Source organism: Camellia sinensis, chromosome 7, assembly GCF_055761805.1.
Source record: "Camellia sinensis isolate YWXY chromosome 7, ASM5576180v1, whole genome shotgun sequence".
Lineage (NCBI taxonomy): Eukaryota > Viridiplantae > Streptophyta > Magnoliopsida > Ericales > Theaceae > Camellia > Camellia sinensis.
The window spans coordinates 7,054,580-7,071,927 of NC_138967.1; the positions used below are offsets into that span (position 1 = coordinate 7,054,580).

Below are 17,348 nucleotides of genomic sequence, written 5' to 3' on the forward strand. Positions count from 1 at the left end.
TGCATAAGTAAAAATGATATATGTACCATTATAGTATCTTGTGAATCATAGATATTATATCGTGATATGTACTGTTATAGTATCTTGTGAATCATAGATAATTAAATGTATACGAAATGGTTCAAAAAAAAAAAGGGAGTTCACTAATCATTTTCACCTTGTAGTAATGGCTAATAATGGAAATGGAACTTGATCATCAGTCAGTGGTACTGATCCAATGGAGCAAATCATGGAAAAAGCAGTTACTAGTTTTCTGCGAGCCCTACAAACCAACATTAATAACGGATTGCTTGAACGACGAGAAGTGCCAACTACTATAAAATAGTTCCAGGACTTGAAACCTACAATATTCACTGGCAGTACAAACCCACTGGTGGCAGAAGCTTGGGTCAAAGATATAGAGAAAATTTCCCGCGTGCTATCTTGCACAAAAAAACAGAAGGTGACTTTCGCCACATTCACCTTCAAAGACGATTCACAAGAATAGTGGCTTCTTACCCTGGAGAAAGAAGATATTGTGACTTAGGCAAGATTCTTGGAGGTATTTTATGAAAAATGCTTTCTAGATTCACTGCGGGAACAAAAGGCGACAGAATTCATACATCTAAGGAAAGGAACCATGACGGTGGCCGAATACGAGAGCAAGTTCATGCAACTGGCTCGATTTACGACATACGTCATCCCATCAAAACTTGAGAAGCCAGGAAATTTGAAATAGGATTGGATGCTAAAATCAGGGACAACCTGGAGGTTTTGAATCTACCAACTTATGCGGAGGTGGTGGATCGAGCATACATTGCGGAAAAAGGGATTAAATCCTTGCACTCTTGAGAACCAAGCCAAATGAAGTGAGTTTGGGAAAGAGATAACAGAAGACCCGGTGTCACGCCTCCCAATAGGGTAAATACAGGCACAACCAGTTCAAACAATCAAGGTCCCACAAATCCCAGAGGTGGCACCATTTCAACTTGCTCTACCTGTGAAAGGACTCATTGGGGACAATATCGTCGAGACACGGGAGCATGCTTTAAATGTGGCCAAGTTGGCCACTTGCTGAGAGATTGTCCAAAGCTTGCCAATCCTACAACCGGCCCCTCTAAACCAGTCCGAAAACCCACGGTACCTGGAGGAGTAAGGAAGGACCAAAAACGCCAAGGAAGAGCTTTTGCCCTGGTATCTGGAAACCAGAAGTTACTGAGAATGTTGTGTCAAGTACATTTTCTATTTGTGGTCACTGAGCTCATGTTCTCTTTGACTCTGGTTCAACTCATTCTTTTGTTACACTACACTTTGCTACCAAGTTGACATCAACACCCGAACCCTTAGGATATATATTATCTGTGTCTTTTCCTTCTGGTAACTCCACCCTTAGTACTAATTTGTACAAATCTTGTACTGTATCCTTAAAAGGGGAAACCTTACAAGTAGACTTGATTTCCCTTTGCATTAGTACCTTTGATGTGATCTTAGGAATGGATTGGTTAGTTGCCAACCATGCCTCTATTGATTGTGAAACCAAAAAGGTCTTCCTCTAGTCACCAAACCAACTCGAGTTTGTCTTTGATGGAACTAGAGTCTCTTTCCCTCCATGTGTTATATCCTTCATGACAGCCCAACGGCTTTTAAGAAAGGGTTGTTGTAGTTGTATCTGTTATGTGATCAATACTCAACAAGAGGCCCCCATACTTGATGAAATCCCTGTGGTACGAGAATTCTCGGATGTATTTCCTGAAGACCTGCATTGTACTCCGGTTGACCGAGAAATCAAATTCACCATTGAAACCCAACTTGGTACACAACCAATCTCAAAAGCTCCTTACCGCATGTCCATGACAAAGAGCTGAAAACTCAACTCCAGGAACTTTTGGACAAAGGTTTCATTCAACCAAGTACCTCACCATGGGGAGCTCCATTACTATTCGTAAAGAAAAAGGATGGCACGATAAGGTTATGCATCGATTACCATGAACTAAACAAAGTCACCATAAAAAATCAGTACCCTCTGCCATGAATTAACGACTTGTTCGATCAACTGCAAGTCGCTCAAGTATTCTCAAAAATTGACTTGCGTTCTGGCTACCATCAACTAAAAGTCAAAACGGAAAGTATTGAAAAGACTGCCTTCAGAACTCGTTACGGGTACTACGAGTTTCTCGTCATGCCATTTGGCGTCACAAATGCTCCAGTGGCCTTCATAGACCTCATGAATCGAGTGTTCAAACCCTATCTTGACGAGTTCATCATTGTCTTCATTGACGACATTCTCATATACTCCAAATCGCTAGAAGATCATGAGCACCACTTGCGAAGAGTTTTACAGACACTACGTGATCACAAGCTTTATGTCGAGGTGAAGAAATGTGACTTCTGGATCACTAGTGTACACTTCCTCGATCACAGCATCAATAAAGATGGCATCTCAGTTGACTCCCAAAAGATTGCAGCAATCGTGGATTGGCCATGACCTACTAACGTGTCCGAGATTCAAAGTTTCTTGGGTCTAGCCGGCTATTACCGGCGCTTTGTGCAAGATTTCTCGAAGATAACATCACCCTTGACCCAGCTAACTCAGAAGAACACACCCTTTGAATGGACTGACAAACAAGAACGTTGCTTCTAAGAATTGAAAAACAGACTCGTGACGACTCCTATACTAGCACTCCCTGTGGAAACAGAAAGGTTCGTAATTTATAGTAATGCTTCATACAATGGTTCGGGTTGCGTTCTTATGCAAAATGGGAAGGTCATTGCATATGCCTCACGTCAACTAAAGGCCCACGAGAAGAACTACCCAACCCATGATCTAGAATTTGCTGCAGTAATCTTTGCCCTCAAAATCTGGCATCATTATCTCTACGGAGTAACCTGCAAAATTTACACAGATTACAAGAGTCTCAAATATATGTTTACACAAAAGGAACTGAATATGAGGCAACGACGATGGTTAGAATTTATGAAGGACTACGATATAGAGATCCATCATCATCCCGGCAAAGCTAACGTAGTAGCAGAAGCATTAAGTCAAAAGACGACCAAAAGTTTGGCATGTAACCTCGTTCCCCGAAAGATCAATGGACTGCTTGCCAACATAATCATGGAACTCAAGCTGATTGAAGAAGTTAGAGTTCGCCAATGTGAAGATAAACTTTTGAAGAAAAAGTACAAGGAACAAGCAGACACGCCCGATCCTGACTTCACAATAAGCAATAGGATGCTAAAATTTTTAAATCGAATTTGCGTACCCAACCTTTCAAAACTTAAGAAAAGATATTGGTAGAAACTCATAGCTCAAAGTTTGCGATCTACACTGGCAATACAAAGATGTATCACAATATGAAGGAACGCTTCTAGTAGACAAGAATGAAGAAAGACATAGCAAGCCACGTCTCCAAATGCCTACATTATCAACGGGTTAAAGTAGAACATCAGAGACCTACAGGAATTTTGCAACCACTCCTCATTCCTGAATGAAAATGGGAGCACATTACTATGGACTTCGTGGTCGCGCTACTGCAATTAGTCCCGAAGAATAATGCAATATGGGTTATCGTAGATCGATTGACAAAGTCGACGCGTTTTCTACCAATCAGAATCATGTACTCCCTCTCTAAGTTTGCTACTTTATACATTAAGGAAATCATTCATTTGCACGACACCCCAGTTTCAATTGTATCCGATAGAGACCCCCGCTTTGTGTCTCACTTCTGGAACAAATTACAAGAAGCTTTGGAAACCACTCTGAAGTTTAGCATGTCTTATCACCCACAAACTAATGGATAATCTGAAAGAACAATCTAGACTTTAGAAGATATATTATGTGTGTGTGCGCTAGATCTCAAAGGTAATTGGGATGATCACCTACCTTTGGTGGACTTCACCTATAATAATAGCTATTATGCAAGCATTGGAATAGCACAATACGAGGCACTATATAAAAGAAAATATCAATCACCTCTGTGTTGGACGGAAGTCGGAGACAGGAAACTGTTAGGCCCCAAAATCGTGCAAATAACGAGCGATAAAATTCAACTCATCCAATAACGAATTTGCACTGCCCAGAGTCGCCAAAAAAGCTATGCAGATACACGGAGACGGGACTTAGAATTTCAAATAGAAGATCATGTGTTTCTAAAGATTTCATCAACAAGAGAGGTTATCCAATTTGGAAAACGAGGAAAGTTAAACCCACGTTACATCGGGGCCATTCGAGATACTAGAAAGGATTGATCATGTGACATATCGCCTTGCACTTCCACCCAAACTTTCCAATGTCCACAATGTGTTTCACGTTTCAATGCTTCGTCGATATCTTCGGGATCCAGAGCATGTTGTCGATTATGAGAACCTAGAAGTTCAAGAAGACCTCTCTCATGAAGAACAACCTGTACAAATTCTCGATCATCGTGATCAGATCCTTCAAAACAAGACCATACCTCTTGTAAAAGTCATATAGAGAAACCATCGTATCGAAGAAGCAACATGGGAAACTGAAAGCCAAATGCGAACCAAGTACCCACACCTCTTCGAAAAACAAGGTATGACAAGTTTGAGGACAAACTTCTTTTAAGGAGGGAAGAAATGTGACATCCGAATTTTTAATTTAATTCAATACCGTGATGATATCAATCACTCATAAGTAGGCAATATATATATATACATATATATATGTATATATATATAAAAGAAAAGAATTAATAAATAAATAATGAGTAATTAATAAATAGAATTCCTTATTATATCAAAAAAAAGTGCATTAGTGGAAGCTTATGGTTTAGAAACAACAAAAATAAATAAAATAAATAAAATATTTAAGTAAGCGGTAAGTGATATTGTATAGTTTGATGGTGAGATTTTTGGACGTGAACCTAATTAATAATCATAAAATAAAATAAAATAATAATAATAAAAAATAAAAATAAAAAAACACACAACTTTACCGAAGAGTAATAACTCTTAGAATGGTAAAAAGGTCCAGGATTTAGTGGCTGGAAAAAAGGACAAGAGGTTAGTGGCTCTTGAACAAATTCATGGGATAACAATACGGGTGACATCATTTCTCCTAACCAACAAAGTAGAAACGTGGTCGAGAAAGGGAGCAACGTGGCAATCATAGAGCTTAGGACTTGCGTAGCAAGCAAGAGAATGGGCCTATAAATAGTGAAGTATCAGTGCACTAAGCTTGAAAAAGTAAGGACGAGAAATTAGAACCCATTCATAATGAGGTACCAGTGAGCTTTGAGAAGTGAGAGAATATAGCTAGGAGTTGTAGCAGAAAACTCAAAGTTAAGGATCAATCTAAAGGTGAGTTATATTATACCTTGAGTTACCATAATGTGTTTTCTATATGTCTTGAGTCAGTATAATATATTTTATGAATGTTTTGAGTTACCACAATTTATTTTATATAATTTATGTTTTGTAGTTATATTAATGTTTCAATTATGTGAAATATTTTCTGACCTCTATTTACTTAAATAGAAACCCATGGATATATTTATTTAAATTTTAGAAAATATTTGACAAAGATCTTGTAAACAATTATTTTCTGTAAGTACCACCACGGGAGTCCCATACATTGACCCTTATTTGGTCACTTTGTGATCCTCTGTTTGTTATGGATCCATTGACCCCTGTTTTAATTGTCACTCTAATGACCCCTGTTCTGTTCTGTCCTGTACCGTGGTTATAATTATTTACGTAATTTCTGTATTTCAGTTTCTACCACTTAATTAATTTTTTTATTCAACTTAAATTATATTAATGTTTTAGCTTAAATAATTATCCATGGTTATTTTGTACCCCTATATTCACAGTATAATATTTATCACTCTGCTATGTGCTTATAGCTGTTACCCCTTTCAGGTGACGAGATTTAGTAGGATTAAGATGGGAGATAAACCACAGTGCTTTTTTTTTTTTGGATACTATCTGTATTTCTAATTGGACACATGGAATAAAATAAAAACCCAAATGACTATGTTTGTTTATTTTTAATAAACATTTGATACCCAATTATTTTATTTTATTTTATTTAATTTATCCGCTTGCGCTATGACTACAAAATTATTAGAATTATTTTATTTTTATTTTGTTGCAACGCCGAGCCTTTGGATACCAGGTTTGGGCCGTGACAACATTACCCAGAGAAAATTGATTAGAACAAAATATTAACAAGTTCCTATAATTTCCTCACCAAAATACTAAATTTTGTAAATTTATAGCCCAACTTCCTAACAATTTTTTTATTTTTATTTTTGATCAACCTTCAAAATCCAAACTCAAATCCAAATCCACAATTCACCAACTTAGCAAAATTACACAGCAAAACTGCAATACAAAACCAAAACTTCAACCCATTTCTTAACCAAAATAAGACTAAAATTCGTGAATTCGTAGCCTAATTTCTCAAAAAAAAAGAATTTCCCAAAATTGGATCAAGCTTTGAACCCCAAAACCAAATCCAAACTCTGGTTAATTACCGAGAATTTTTCAGAGAATTTATCTATGCTTTGACTAATTTTTTCTGGCTTGCTCATTATTTTTTTTATATTTTTTTATCTAAACAGAGAAAATTGAACAATCACCATCTTCATTTTAATCAATTTTTTCTGGACTATAAGACACAATATTATTTTATGAAATCTAAAGAAATTCCCCGAACACATCTTCGTCTTCATCCAAGAACAGGTCATCGTATTTGCAATCCTTGCCAGTTATTGACAGTCTTTTATATCTCCAGTGTCGATCTTCAAGCCTCAATTTGGTTCGAGACATGAACATTCTTGGCTTTCTCAGAACCAAATCATCATCATTGTCTTCATCATCATCATCATCTTGAATTTAGGAAAATTTTATGGTCCGTCTTGGCATTGAATCACGAGTTTGGTTTAGAAATCGAAATTGTCACCAGATTAATCGCCAATCTCGAGCGTCACATCGTCACGGCCGCTTGGATCTGGGAATTGTTGAGCCATGTGATCATCTCTGTTGCTATAACAAACTTGCTATTGTTATTGGTGAGATTTATAGAATTCATGAAAGATATCAACAACACTGTGTTGATAAACATTGCAAGAACTGAGAACGAATCTATTAAAAAAAAAAAGAGAGAAAAAGCTGTCGAAATCATGTTCAAACCCAAGATAACCACTAACTTAAAGACCTTATCTTTTTCTTTTTTGCCTTATAAGAACATTATTCAAAACTGTGAATGATGACTGTAGATGATATGATAGATTAGTAGTTCAAACCAGAGAAATTCTTTGAAAGTTGGCTTAGAGAAGTGTCAAGCTGAATCAAGAGTGAGTGACATTAGACATTATAAAATAATATTATAAACTTCTTTTATTATTAAAATTGAGAAAGAAATGTTAGACTAATTTTCTTTTTATTTTTTGGGATAATAGAAATAATTTTAAAATTTTGAAAAATATTTCTTTGATACTTATTTTTGTCAAACTAATTTCTATTTTTTGGATAAATTACGAATACACCCTATGAGGTTTGATTAAAATACGAATCGCCTTCTGTGATTTTGAAAATTACATTCCACCTCCTGAGGTTTCTATTTCATAACAAATCGCCATTTTTATTAATAAATCATCAAGTCAATTAACAATTTTTAATAATGTTAGAAATATGTTTCAATTAATAATTTAAGTAATTTTATTAGTGTATAGGAGAGTAATTATGAATTTTATTTTTTTAGTTAATTCTGTTAAATAAAATTTTTTAACAATGAGGTATTTGTAATTTTTCAAATCACAAGGGACAATTTGTACTTTAAACAAACCTCAAGGGGAGTATTTATAATTTATCCTTTTTTTTTAATCTAAAAATAATTTTAAAAAATTAAATGGCCATAATTTTGACCATTTTGATGATTTTTTATTTTGACTTCCGAAAAATAAAATAAAAAAACTTAGTTGACCAACATCACCTACCCAATTGGATTATCAACTGAGGAGGAACTTGGCCATAAAACTAGTGTAGAATTAAGTAAAATTTGCCCATTTTAATTATATTATTTTAAAATAAAAAATTCATTAAGATGCATTATATTTCAAAAATGTCACTGTTTTATAATTCCACTCTATGTGATCAAAGTTATTTGACCATCTTTTACAACCATGAGTGTTGTGTTTAATCATAAAGTAGAACTAATCTCATCTCTAGTTTAGACTGTAAAGTCTAGTTTACATGATTGTAGCCTCATTTTAGACTTATTTTGATTATTTAAATTATTCAATCTATAAAGATTGCTAAGCAAATTGTGCACACACAAAAATCAACATATCAAATTACAATAGCTACCTTATCAGATTATATTTCTTCTTAAAAAATAAAAAATAAATGGTAAGTATAATTTAAAAAATAGACAGTTAATTATTATTATACAAAAATAAATTGTTCATATGTTTACCGATACCAAATTAACTTAATAATTAATTTGCTCGATAAATTCTACACGTTGAGCGATTTACATCACCAAAATAATCTACAGATGAGCTCAAATTCACGCAAACTGGACTATAATATTCCCAAAAAAAATATTTTAAAAAAATAAAAAAATTAAGGCAAACTTGATTTTGTTAATAAGATATGACTACTCAATTTACTTTCATTAGCCATCAGCATCACCTACGTGAAATTGTACATAATTGTCATTCCTTAGCACACATGTACACATGTCGCCAAAGCAAAAATTAGTTAGGAAAATGTTTAGGACTCCCTTTTGGAAGACCCTCACCACCCCTACAGTGATGTAGACTAATGATGTGTTTGTATTATTATTTTTTTTTTTTCATTTCTTACTTGGACCAATCACAAGTGAATAGAGATTGTGAGGGTAATGTTTTGTGAGGGTCTCCATCATTACTGAATTAGTTAAATACATAAATAAAATATAAATAAGGTGGACATGGCTGCTATAGAATTGTCAGGGTTCACATGCCTGTGCTGCTGTGCAGAGATATATTTGCTAATTTATCTCTCTACCACTGAACTATGAGAACTAAAGACAATTCATGTAGTACTGGATGAGAATTCAATGGCTGTTCCTGTTTTGAATTACCATGGTTTTGGGGGATAGTACAAAGACATAAAAGAGACATTGATTTAAGCATTAGTATAGCCTATACAGCCAATAAATTGGGTATAGATCTAATCTTCAATAAAAGGAATAAATTTTTAAAATTGATTAAGTCAACTATAATGAAACTCGTTTGTTATTGACTCAAAAATAAATAAAACAAATTGAAATACATTTTGAAATTCATTAAATTTTGAAGTCATGTTTGGTTCAAGTCAACTCATTTACCCTGCAATGTAACGAAAAATAGGACAAATTATAAAAACCCTGCACTTACAAGGGATCTAGCACATGTATCTTATTCCAACAAAAAAAAAAAAACACACACACACACACCATGTATCTAATTTGATTTAAATTGAAGTGAAAATGTGTGAATTTTTCAACTTTTCAAGTCCCTCCTAGAACCTTGGATGAATGAAGAACCAACTGACCTACCTTGGTCGGCTTAGTGAGAGACAAAATCTGCCCCATCCATTTCTTTTTACACGGCCACATTGGTCAGCCGGGTGGGAGACAAAATTGACCTCATCTAATCATTTTTTGCGTGACCATATTAGTCAAGAGCATCACGTGCACATGCCACAATAATACTCCAGTACTAACATAATTTTCTCTATATTTTCAGCCTTCCAATGATTAACAAGCAAAAAAGTCCAGAAAACATTGAATTGAACCAGTGAAATTCCAAGTTCACTAAAAGGTTAAAACAACATTTATGTCAAAACAAATATACAAGTTAAGCACAAGAATGACTTTGCTAAACATTTTGCATGATAGGAGTCTTCTATTAATACATACACGTGCTAGATTGTAACAACACTATCATCATCAGCAGCATCCCTGTCAGCATTCCCACCACGTTTAACCAGATTTGAACAGCAATACAGCTTTGGAGTCCAAATAGAAGTACACAAAGTGGTTTGTCTCATGAGTCACATAAGAACCTACACAAGAAAACCAGGAAAATGAAGAGATCAATGCAACTCTCATAACAACTCATAAATCCTTTTATTGTGAACAAGACAATTACCCCAAAAAAGAAAAGAAAAAGAGTTCACTGTCATAATCATCTCAAAACCATGCAAATATCTTGAACAGCACAAATTCCTCAGAAGTGAGTATATCAACTCATATTCTCCAGAAACAAGTTTCAAAATATCTAGAACAACTCAAATTCTGACCATCATAAACTACACATCAATCAGCACTTAGGATGTGTGTGAGTGTGTATCATTAATGACCTCCAAAAGGGAAATCGACTTAGCATACCAATTATCACACACAATAAACTGTAAATGTACAACATATTATTCAGATGCTTCTTCTAAGATTGCAACATCAGTGACAAAGTCACCCGATATAACATACGTAACAATAAAAGAACTAATGGTAACAAACTCAATGGACTCTTTGCCAAAATTTCAATCATTTATCAGTAAAGGATCTTGAGTAGCCTCATTTCAAACATCATTAAGTTTTAGTACTTGATCCTTAAAAGTGATTTCATATCACATTGCAGTGCTTTCATGTTTTGATATTCCAATTGTGGCATGTTAATCTAGGGTAAAAACATCGGGATCAACTGGGGCAGTACTTAGCCTGCAGACTGGACTAATAGTTTACCTTAAAATTTTCACACAAATATTTGTTATTGTTGCACAAAAAATTTCTTATTCATTTTTAGCATATACAAAAATGTGACTCCAATCGATTGGGACACAAGCCTTGGTTTGATTTGATATAATAAATAATGTGACTAAATTCTTAAAACTGCAGTTCTTTTCCACTGATTATCCAACACTTTGGATCTGTCAAAAGAAATTAAATTATTGAAGTTCATTATAACAAAGAAAAGTTACATAATCCAATTCCACTATAAGTAATGCCAAATTGAAACTACTTTATCATATTTTCAGACTAATGTTGCATAAAATCATCAAAATTCAAAATTGTGAGCAAAAATACAATCATTTTCTGTAGTTTTATAGTATATATAGTGATCATGGACAAGAAATGGTCAAGAAAAGCTAAACAAAAGCTACTTTCTATAATGTAGGAGCCATAGCTGATTTTAAACTGTTTTGACATTCTGCTGGGTTAATTTCTTTGAATCATGTGAACTAAATCATCCCACCAGATCACTGACAGGCTACTTGTGATTCTGAGACCCTTCAAATGCATCATCCACCCAACTAATGTGTTCAAATAACCATGAAACAATAGAACATAACTAGCATCACCATTCTTGGAAAATATGAGTACATAATAGACTAGCGGTCATAGACATAGTTATATTACAATGGTATGGAGATTACCAAAAATCAAAAAACCTCTCCACCATGGATAGGCTTACAAAATCCACAAGAAGTAGAATGACATGCTGAGAGAACTACAATACATTCTGAAGTAATCATTTATTATCAAAATTATGACTACTTCAGGCAAGAACTCATCTGTTGGTCCATTCTCTAACTGCCAGTATTACCATATTTAGGATTATTGAAGTGTCTTTCTATTTTTAGAATTCTCTTTTTGATATAATACAACTTTCTAAACACCAGATAAAGCTGGACATAAATTATAAATATCACAAAAATATAAACCATTTAGTGAAAATCAGTAATGGTTCAGTCCACCATGGCACCACCATATTTCAGTATCATTTACACAAAAATATAACCCAGCCCAACTCCCAACTCACTCAGTCAACATTTTTCTTTTCTGGATTTTTCTTGTTTAAGGCAGACTAGTCAACACGCTTCTCATCATAAACCAAAGTCATACGTAGGTATTCTATCTGACCCATTCACTTCCAACGGGCATTGGCAAAAATAAGATAGTTCAGATATACACAATTCAAAATTTCATGCAAGGCAACCTTAAGAATGTGTGACATGCATCTTTAATAACTTTTTCTTCCACTCGTGGTTTTTGTTTGTCATTTTTTTGGGGGGGTCAGGTCTTTGAATCATAGTAAGTGGCAACCATTTGAGGACAATTATGTATCCTCAGCAGGTGGATCAAATAAGAACTCTCTCTCTCTCTCTCTCTATATATATATGTATGTATGTGTGTTATAATCAATGTTTACTATGTGCAAACAAATATTTAGTGCTGACACCACCAATCAACAAAAGATTGTAAATGGGATTGAGCAAACATCATTCTCTCTCACCAACCCAGCCAAGTAAGATCTCGTATATAAAGTGTACACCTAAGTTAGTGTGAACGTTGTCACATTTTGAACATTTTCAAGAATGCTCTTCCCACCCAGTAATTCACCCCTTCCCATCCAATAACTGTTAGAATAATTTTTATCCTTCATCAAAACGTCCAAAACTACTAATCAATTTTCTCAATCATCAAACTACCCAAATTTTAAATATAAATTTGCAAGCACTTGTACACACCGCTAATACAAGTAAGATTAATGATTCATCCACCAAATTTGTTTAGATCAAATTCGCCCGAATGAGTCTCTTCCCGGAAGAGACTCCCGTGAGCGATTTTATTCCCGGAACGAGACTCATTCAAGTGAATTCAGGCTAAGCAAATTCAGTGAATATAGTGGCGCTGTACATGAAATACACAGATACCAATAAATGAAAAGGGGGCAATGTATGCAACATCTGATAATGCAAGAATAAGGAAATTGGCATCCGATCTAAGCCTAGATCAATACTATTCTCTAACAGCACAAGAATCACATCCAAATATCATAAAAAGGACATAAATGTATCCACACACAACTTTCTATAACAATCTCATCAGAATTCAGATAATACCAATTAACATTTGTCAAACACATGAAATACTTATAATATCACAAATCTGAAGGAAAAAAAAAAAAAAAAAAAGGAAAGAATTTGGAGCATACTTACCGAAATTTTTGCCTACGATACAATGCCAAGTAGGGCCATGCTTCCTATCGAACTCCTTCTTTATGTGCTCTGCTACATCCTTCTCTACATTGTTCTTCTCAAACGCCTACACAAACATATTATATATACATACATATATATATGAATCAGTGTTTGATAGAAAGTGAAAAGTAACGAAAACTATGTATTTTTAGAGAGAGAGAGAGAGAGAGAGAGAGAGAAGAGGGGGATACGGAGATGGCGATTTCGATGGCCTCCTTCTGCATGTCGTCCTTCATGTCGGCGCTCTTGATGATGACTTTTTTCGCCGGAGAGGGAGGCGCTGCCGCCGACGAGGGCTTCCGATCGTCGGAGGGGCCTTTGATGACCAGAGCTCCGGCTCCGATTCTTTTTGCGTCTTCACTCATTTCCCTTCTGATTTTGATTTTTCGATTGCTGGAGAGAGAGAGAGAGAGAGAGAGAGGGGTTTTTGTTTGTTGGTAGAGAGAGTAGAACAGAAGGAAAGCAGGGGAATGTAGTGAGAGCGTGTGTTTCAAAACACAACTCGGACGTGGTCTTACCGATTTCTTGCTACCGGTCTCCTCTCGACAAAAAATTATTTGGTGCTTCAGGCTCACCACGTAGCGCATCTCCAATCCTGTTTTTAGATTTTTTATTAAATTTAAATTTGGTAAAACGTATTAGAGCATCCGTATCATTCTCAGCAAATTTTGAGTCAAATTATAATTTAAAAAGTCATTTTTTAAAAAGTCATTTTTTTATTTTAGCTAGTGCATCAAACTCTCTATTTTAATTCAATCCTATTAAAATATTTGTTATTTTTTTTTATAATTAAATTGATAACCTATCAACTAAACAATTCTTATATTTTACAAAAGATAAAACTGAAGAAAATGTAAAAAAATAAAAATAAAAAATTGCCGTTGACCGGCCGAACGTCCAGTTACACCCAAATCGCGTGTTATAGCGATGAACAGTTCTTCGCTTCATCAGAAGAGTTACTGTAGCAAATTTAACAAAAAGTTAATTTAACAAAAAATTGTTGAGATTGATGGATGGAGAATTTGATGATTTATTAGTTATATTTTAACTTTTTGTTATTTTGAAGATACTGATTCTGATGCTTTTACATTTTGGGCTCCAATTGTGGCATAAATCCGTATCAAATAGGAGAAGAAATCAAAAAATTTATCAAATTAATTGAGTATTTAATATTTCATCAAATTTTATAAGTGACTATTGGTGAACGATCGGGTGAATGACCGACCGGATAACTAGTTAGATGACTAGATAGGGCTGTTCAAAAATTCGTTCAAACCGGTAATCCGGACCGAACCAGACTGAATTATACGGTTTGGTTCGGTTCTATTAAGAATTGGTTCGGTTACGGATTAAGAAATATGATAACCGTAAAAACGGTTCGGTTAATGGATTTTATGAAAAAAATCGCGGTTCGAACCGAACTGAACCGAACCGATATTTTTTTTTTAAAAATATATATATATATATAATATCAAGTTTTATTTTTATTAATTGATTTTTTATAATTTTAATGATATTAGGATGGTATATATATGTAATATTAAGTAATGCCTTAATGTTATTAGTTTTTATCATGAGTTAAATGTAATTAGTTTGAATAATTATTTTGCTAATATTAATAAATTATTCTTGTAAATAGAAATTTTTGGAACCGTAAACCAAACCGAAATCGAACCGTTTTTTCGGTTTGGTTCTGGTCCGGTTTTACAAGTGTAACGGTCTGGTCTGATTCTCAAAATCACAGAACCGTTAGGATTGGTTCGGTTCTTGGATTTTCTCAGAACCGAACCAATCCGAACCGTGTACACCCCTATGACTAGATTGGGGAAGATTCAATAAAAATTTACTTTAGGCCAGACAACTGACTCGATTTGATGAAACGATTGAAGTGCGTCACATCAAATCAAACTATTACTCAAATTTAATAAAGCGTTAGAGATGCTCTTAGTCATGTTCCTCACTAATCACTAAAATATTATGTATTTTACTGTTTCACATGACTTTGCGGCAATTTGGCAACCCAATTAAAAGCTAACTTTTAATTTTTAACTCATTTTGAGTCACACCATCTTTCACATTTGTTACACAGAAACAGACAAAAAAAGTAAAAAAAAATTAAAAAGTCAACTTTTAACCAACTTTTTAAGTCACCCCTTAATACAAGTTTTGCTACATTCTCCATTTTATCACTCTCAATTTTACCTCTAATGAGATGACAAACAATTTTAATATGAGAGAAAATAATTTAAAAATAATTTATTAGTTGTTATTATTTGTCACTTCATTAGAAATGCAATTGAAGGTGATAAAATGGAGATGGGACACATTCCTTCCATCAATCACACTACTCATGTTTTGAAGCATTTTCATAATATATTTATATATATTTAAATGTATAATATAGTTATATGAATTATTAAAGATATGTGACTTTTGAATTTAAATCAGAAGGTATAACTATTGCGTTTAAACAAAAATGTGTCTTTTAGATTTAAATCCTAAGGTGTAACCATTGAATTTAAACCAAAAGACATGACTATTAAATTTAAACGATGGTACTTTAGAATCTAAAGGACACGATCTTTGGTTTAAAGGACAAACTCTTACATATATAAAAGCAGACCAGGCTTCATTATATTTTAGAGGCGGTTTCGCGAGTAACCCGATATACACCATATTCAACAAAATTGGTAAGCGTGAATATTGTCTTAAGGAAAATAATGCTGTAACGCATCTTGAAATAATACTAATTATTTTTTATTTTAGCTCTTCCATCACATTTATCAAAATCGCACCGACAACATAATCACCAAATAACTTTTCTTTGGTTTTTCTTTTTTTTTTTTTTTTTTTTTTTTCTTTGGGTGTGATTAATTTGATTTGGAGTGACTTTTGTATAGACTATTCTCTAGGGGCAAAATCATTGATAAATAAAAAAAAAAATCAGAGCTTGAGATGTATAACAAAATAAATTTTAAATTTTATCAATTTAAATATATATTTTTTAGTTTATTGATTAAAATATTTTTTTATTATTTTTATATAACTAAAATAAACAGATAATTTAGATTGAAAATAAATTTAAATTGATAAAATTAAAAATTAATTTATTTTGCTATATGGATGATTTTATTTTTATTTTTTGGTAATTTGTTGTTAAGATGTCAGCAAATGATACGCTGTCGTTTTTGTTTTTTGAACAACTCTGTCGTTTTTTGTTAATATTAAAAGTTTTAAAAACAATAAAAGAAAAAAGAAGAACAATGACGTGATAGATTTGATTTTATCTTCTTTCTTTGGGCGGAAGATATTATTATTATTATTTTTTTTTGTATTTTCTGATATTTGGTATAACAAAAAAACAAAATTTAATGAAAAATAATTTTCATAATTGACAGAATATAAGTCTATATGGACATAAAATATTTTTTACTTTTAAAAGGTGAAAAACATTTTCTAAACTAAGACTTATAAATATCACCACACTACCACCGCAAATTTATCTTCACAATACACCACCATTACTACGGCTACTACCACCATCATCGTCGTTATTACCACCACCATCGCCCCACCACCATGGCATTACTTTCACCTCCACTGACGCTTTATCACTACTATCACTAAACATAGAAAAATATTTTTTTCAAAAAATATTTTCTAAAAAAAAAGTTTATATAAAATATTTTTCACTCAAACAAACAAAATGTAAGCGAAAAACTCATCAAAATGATTTATATTTTCCACTGTCACTTTGTCATTTTTATGAAAAAGTAAAACACCAGATTTTTATGAAATGATTTCAAATTATTTTTTGAATTCTCAAAAATATATATATATATATATATATGTTTGTGAAATTTTCATTATTTTGATTTGAAAAAAAAAAAAAGAAAAAAAAGAGAATTTCGAAAGTAATATATACCAAACTTTTGCAGCACCTCCTTTTACCATAGTTTTTTAATAATCTCATTTTTCTTACTCCTATAAATTAACACAAAAAAAATAAAAAATAAAAACTTCTCATAAATGGTTCTTTCATGTCTTTTGCCTCTCCTTTTTCTTTTCCTTTGACCCCTTTTTTTCCCATCATTTCCCTTTTACAACTTCACTCAACTTTAGTCTATGGATTATTCTCTTTGCACTTGAATGCAAAGCAGTTGACTCGATACCAAACTAATACAAACTTTTAAATAAAATTCACTTTTAAAAATCAACTCATAAAACTATCGATAATGATATATTCTTTTAATTTATTACCTTTAAATAATCTCATAATACTGAGATTAAACGGCACGTAATGAAATATTTGATAAATTAAAATTTAATAC

General features: G+C 33.2%; 1 protein-coding gene and 1 long non-coding RNA gene across 2 annotated transcripts; one reads left to right on the forward strand and one right to left on the reverse strand.

Moving 5' to 3' along the window:
- Window positions 1–5,181: 5,181 nt before the first annotated feature.
- LOC114322498 (uncharacterized) lies at window positions 5,182–6,015 on the forward strand. The gene is made up of 2 exons (XR_003650770.2): window positions 5,182–5,301; window positions 5,863–6,015. It is a non-coding gene; the product is annotated as an uncharacterized LOC114322498 (long non-coding RNA).
- A 3,715-nt stretch (window positions 6,016–9,730) lies between these two features.
- Window positions 9,731–13,596, reverse strand: LOC114256086 (uncharacterized). The gene is made up of 3 exons (XM_028195691.2): window positions 13,209–13,596; window positions 12,976–13,081; window positions 9,731–10,038 (listed from the first exon to the last, which is right to left on the reverse strand). The coding sequence occupies exons 1-3, from the start codon at window positions 13,380–13,382 to the stop codon at window positions 9,956–9,958; spliced, it is 363 nt and encodes a 120-aa protein (XP_028051492.2). The 5' UTR covers window positions 13,383–13,596; the 3' UTR covers window positions 9,731–9,955.
- Between the last annotated feature and the right edge of the window lie 3,752 nt (window positions 13,597–17,348).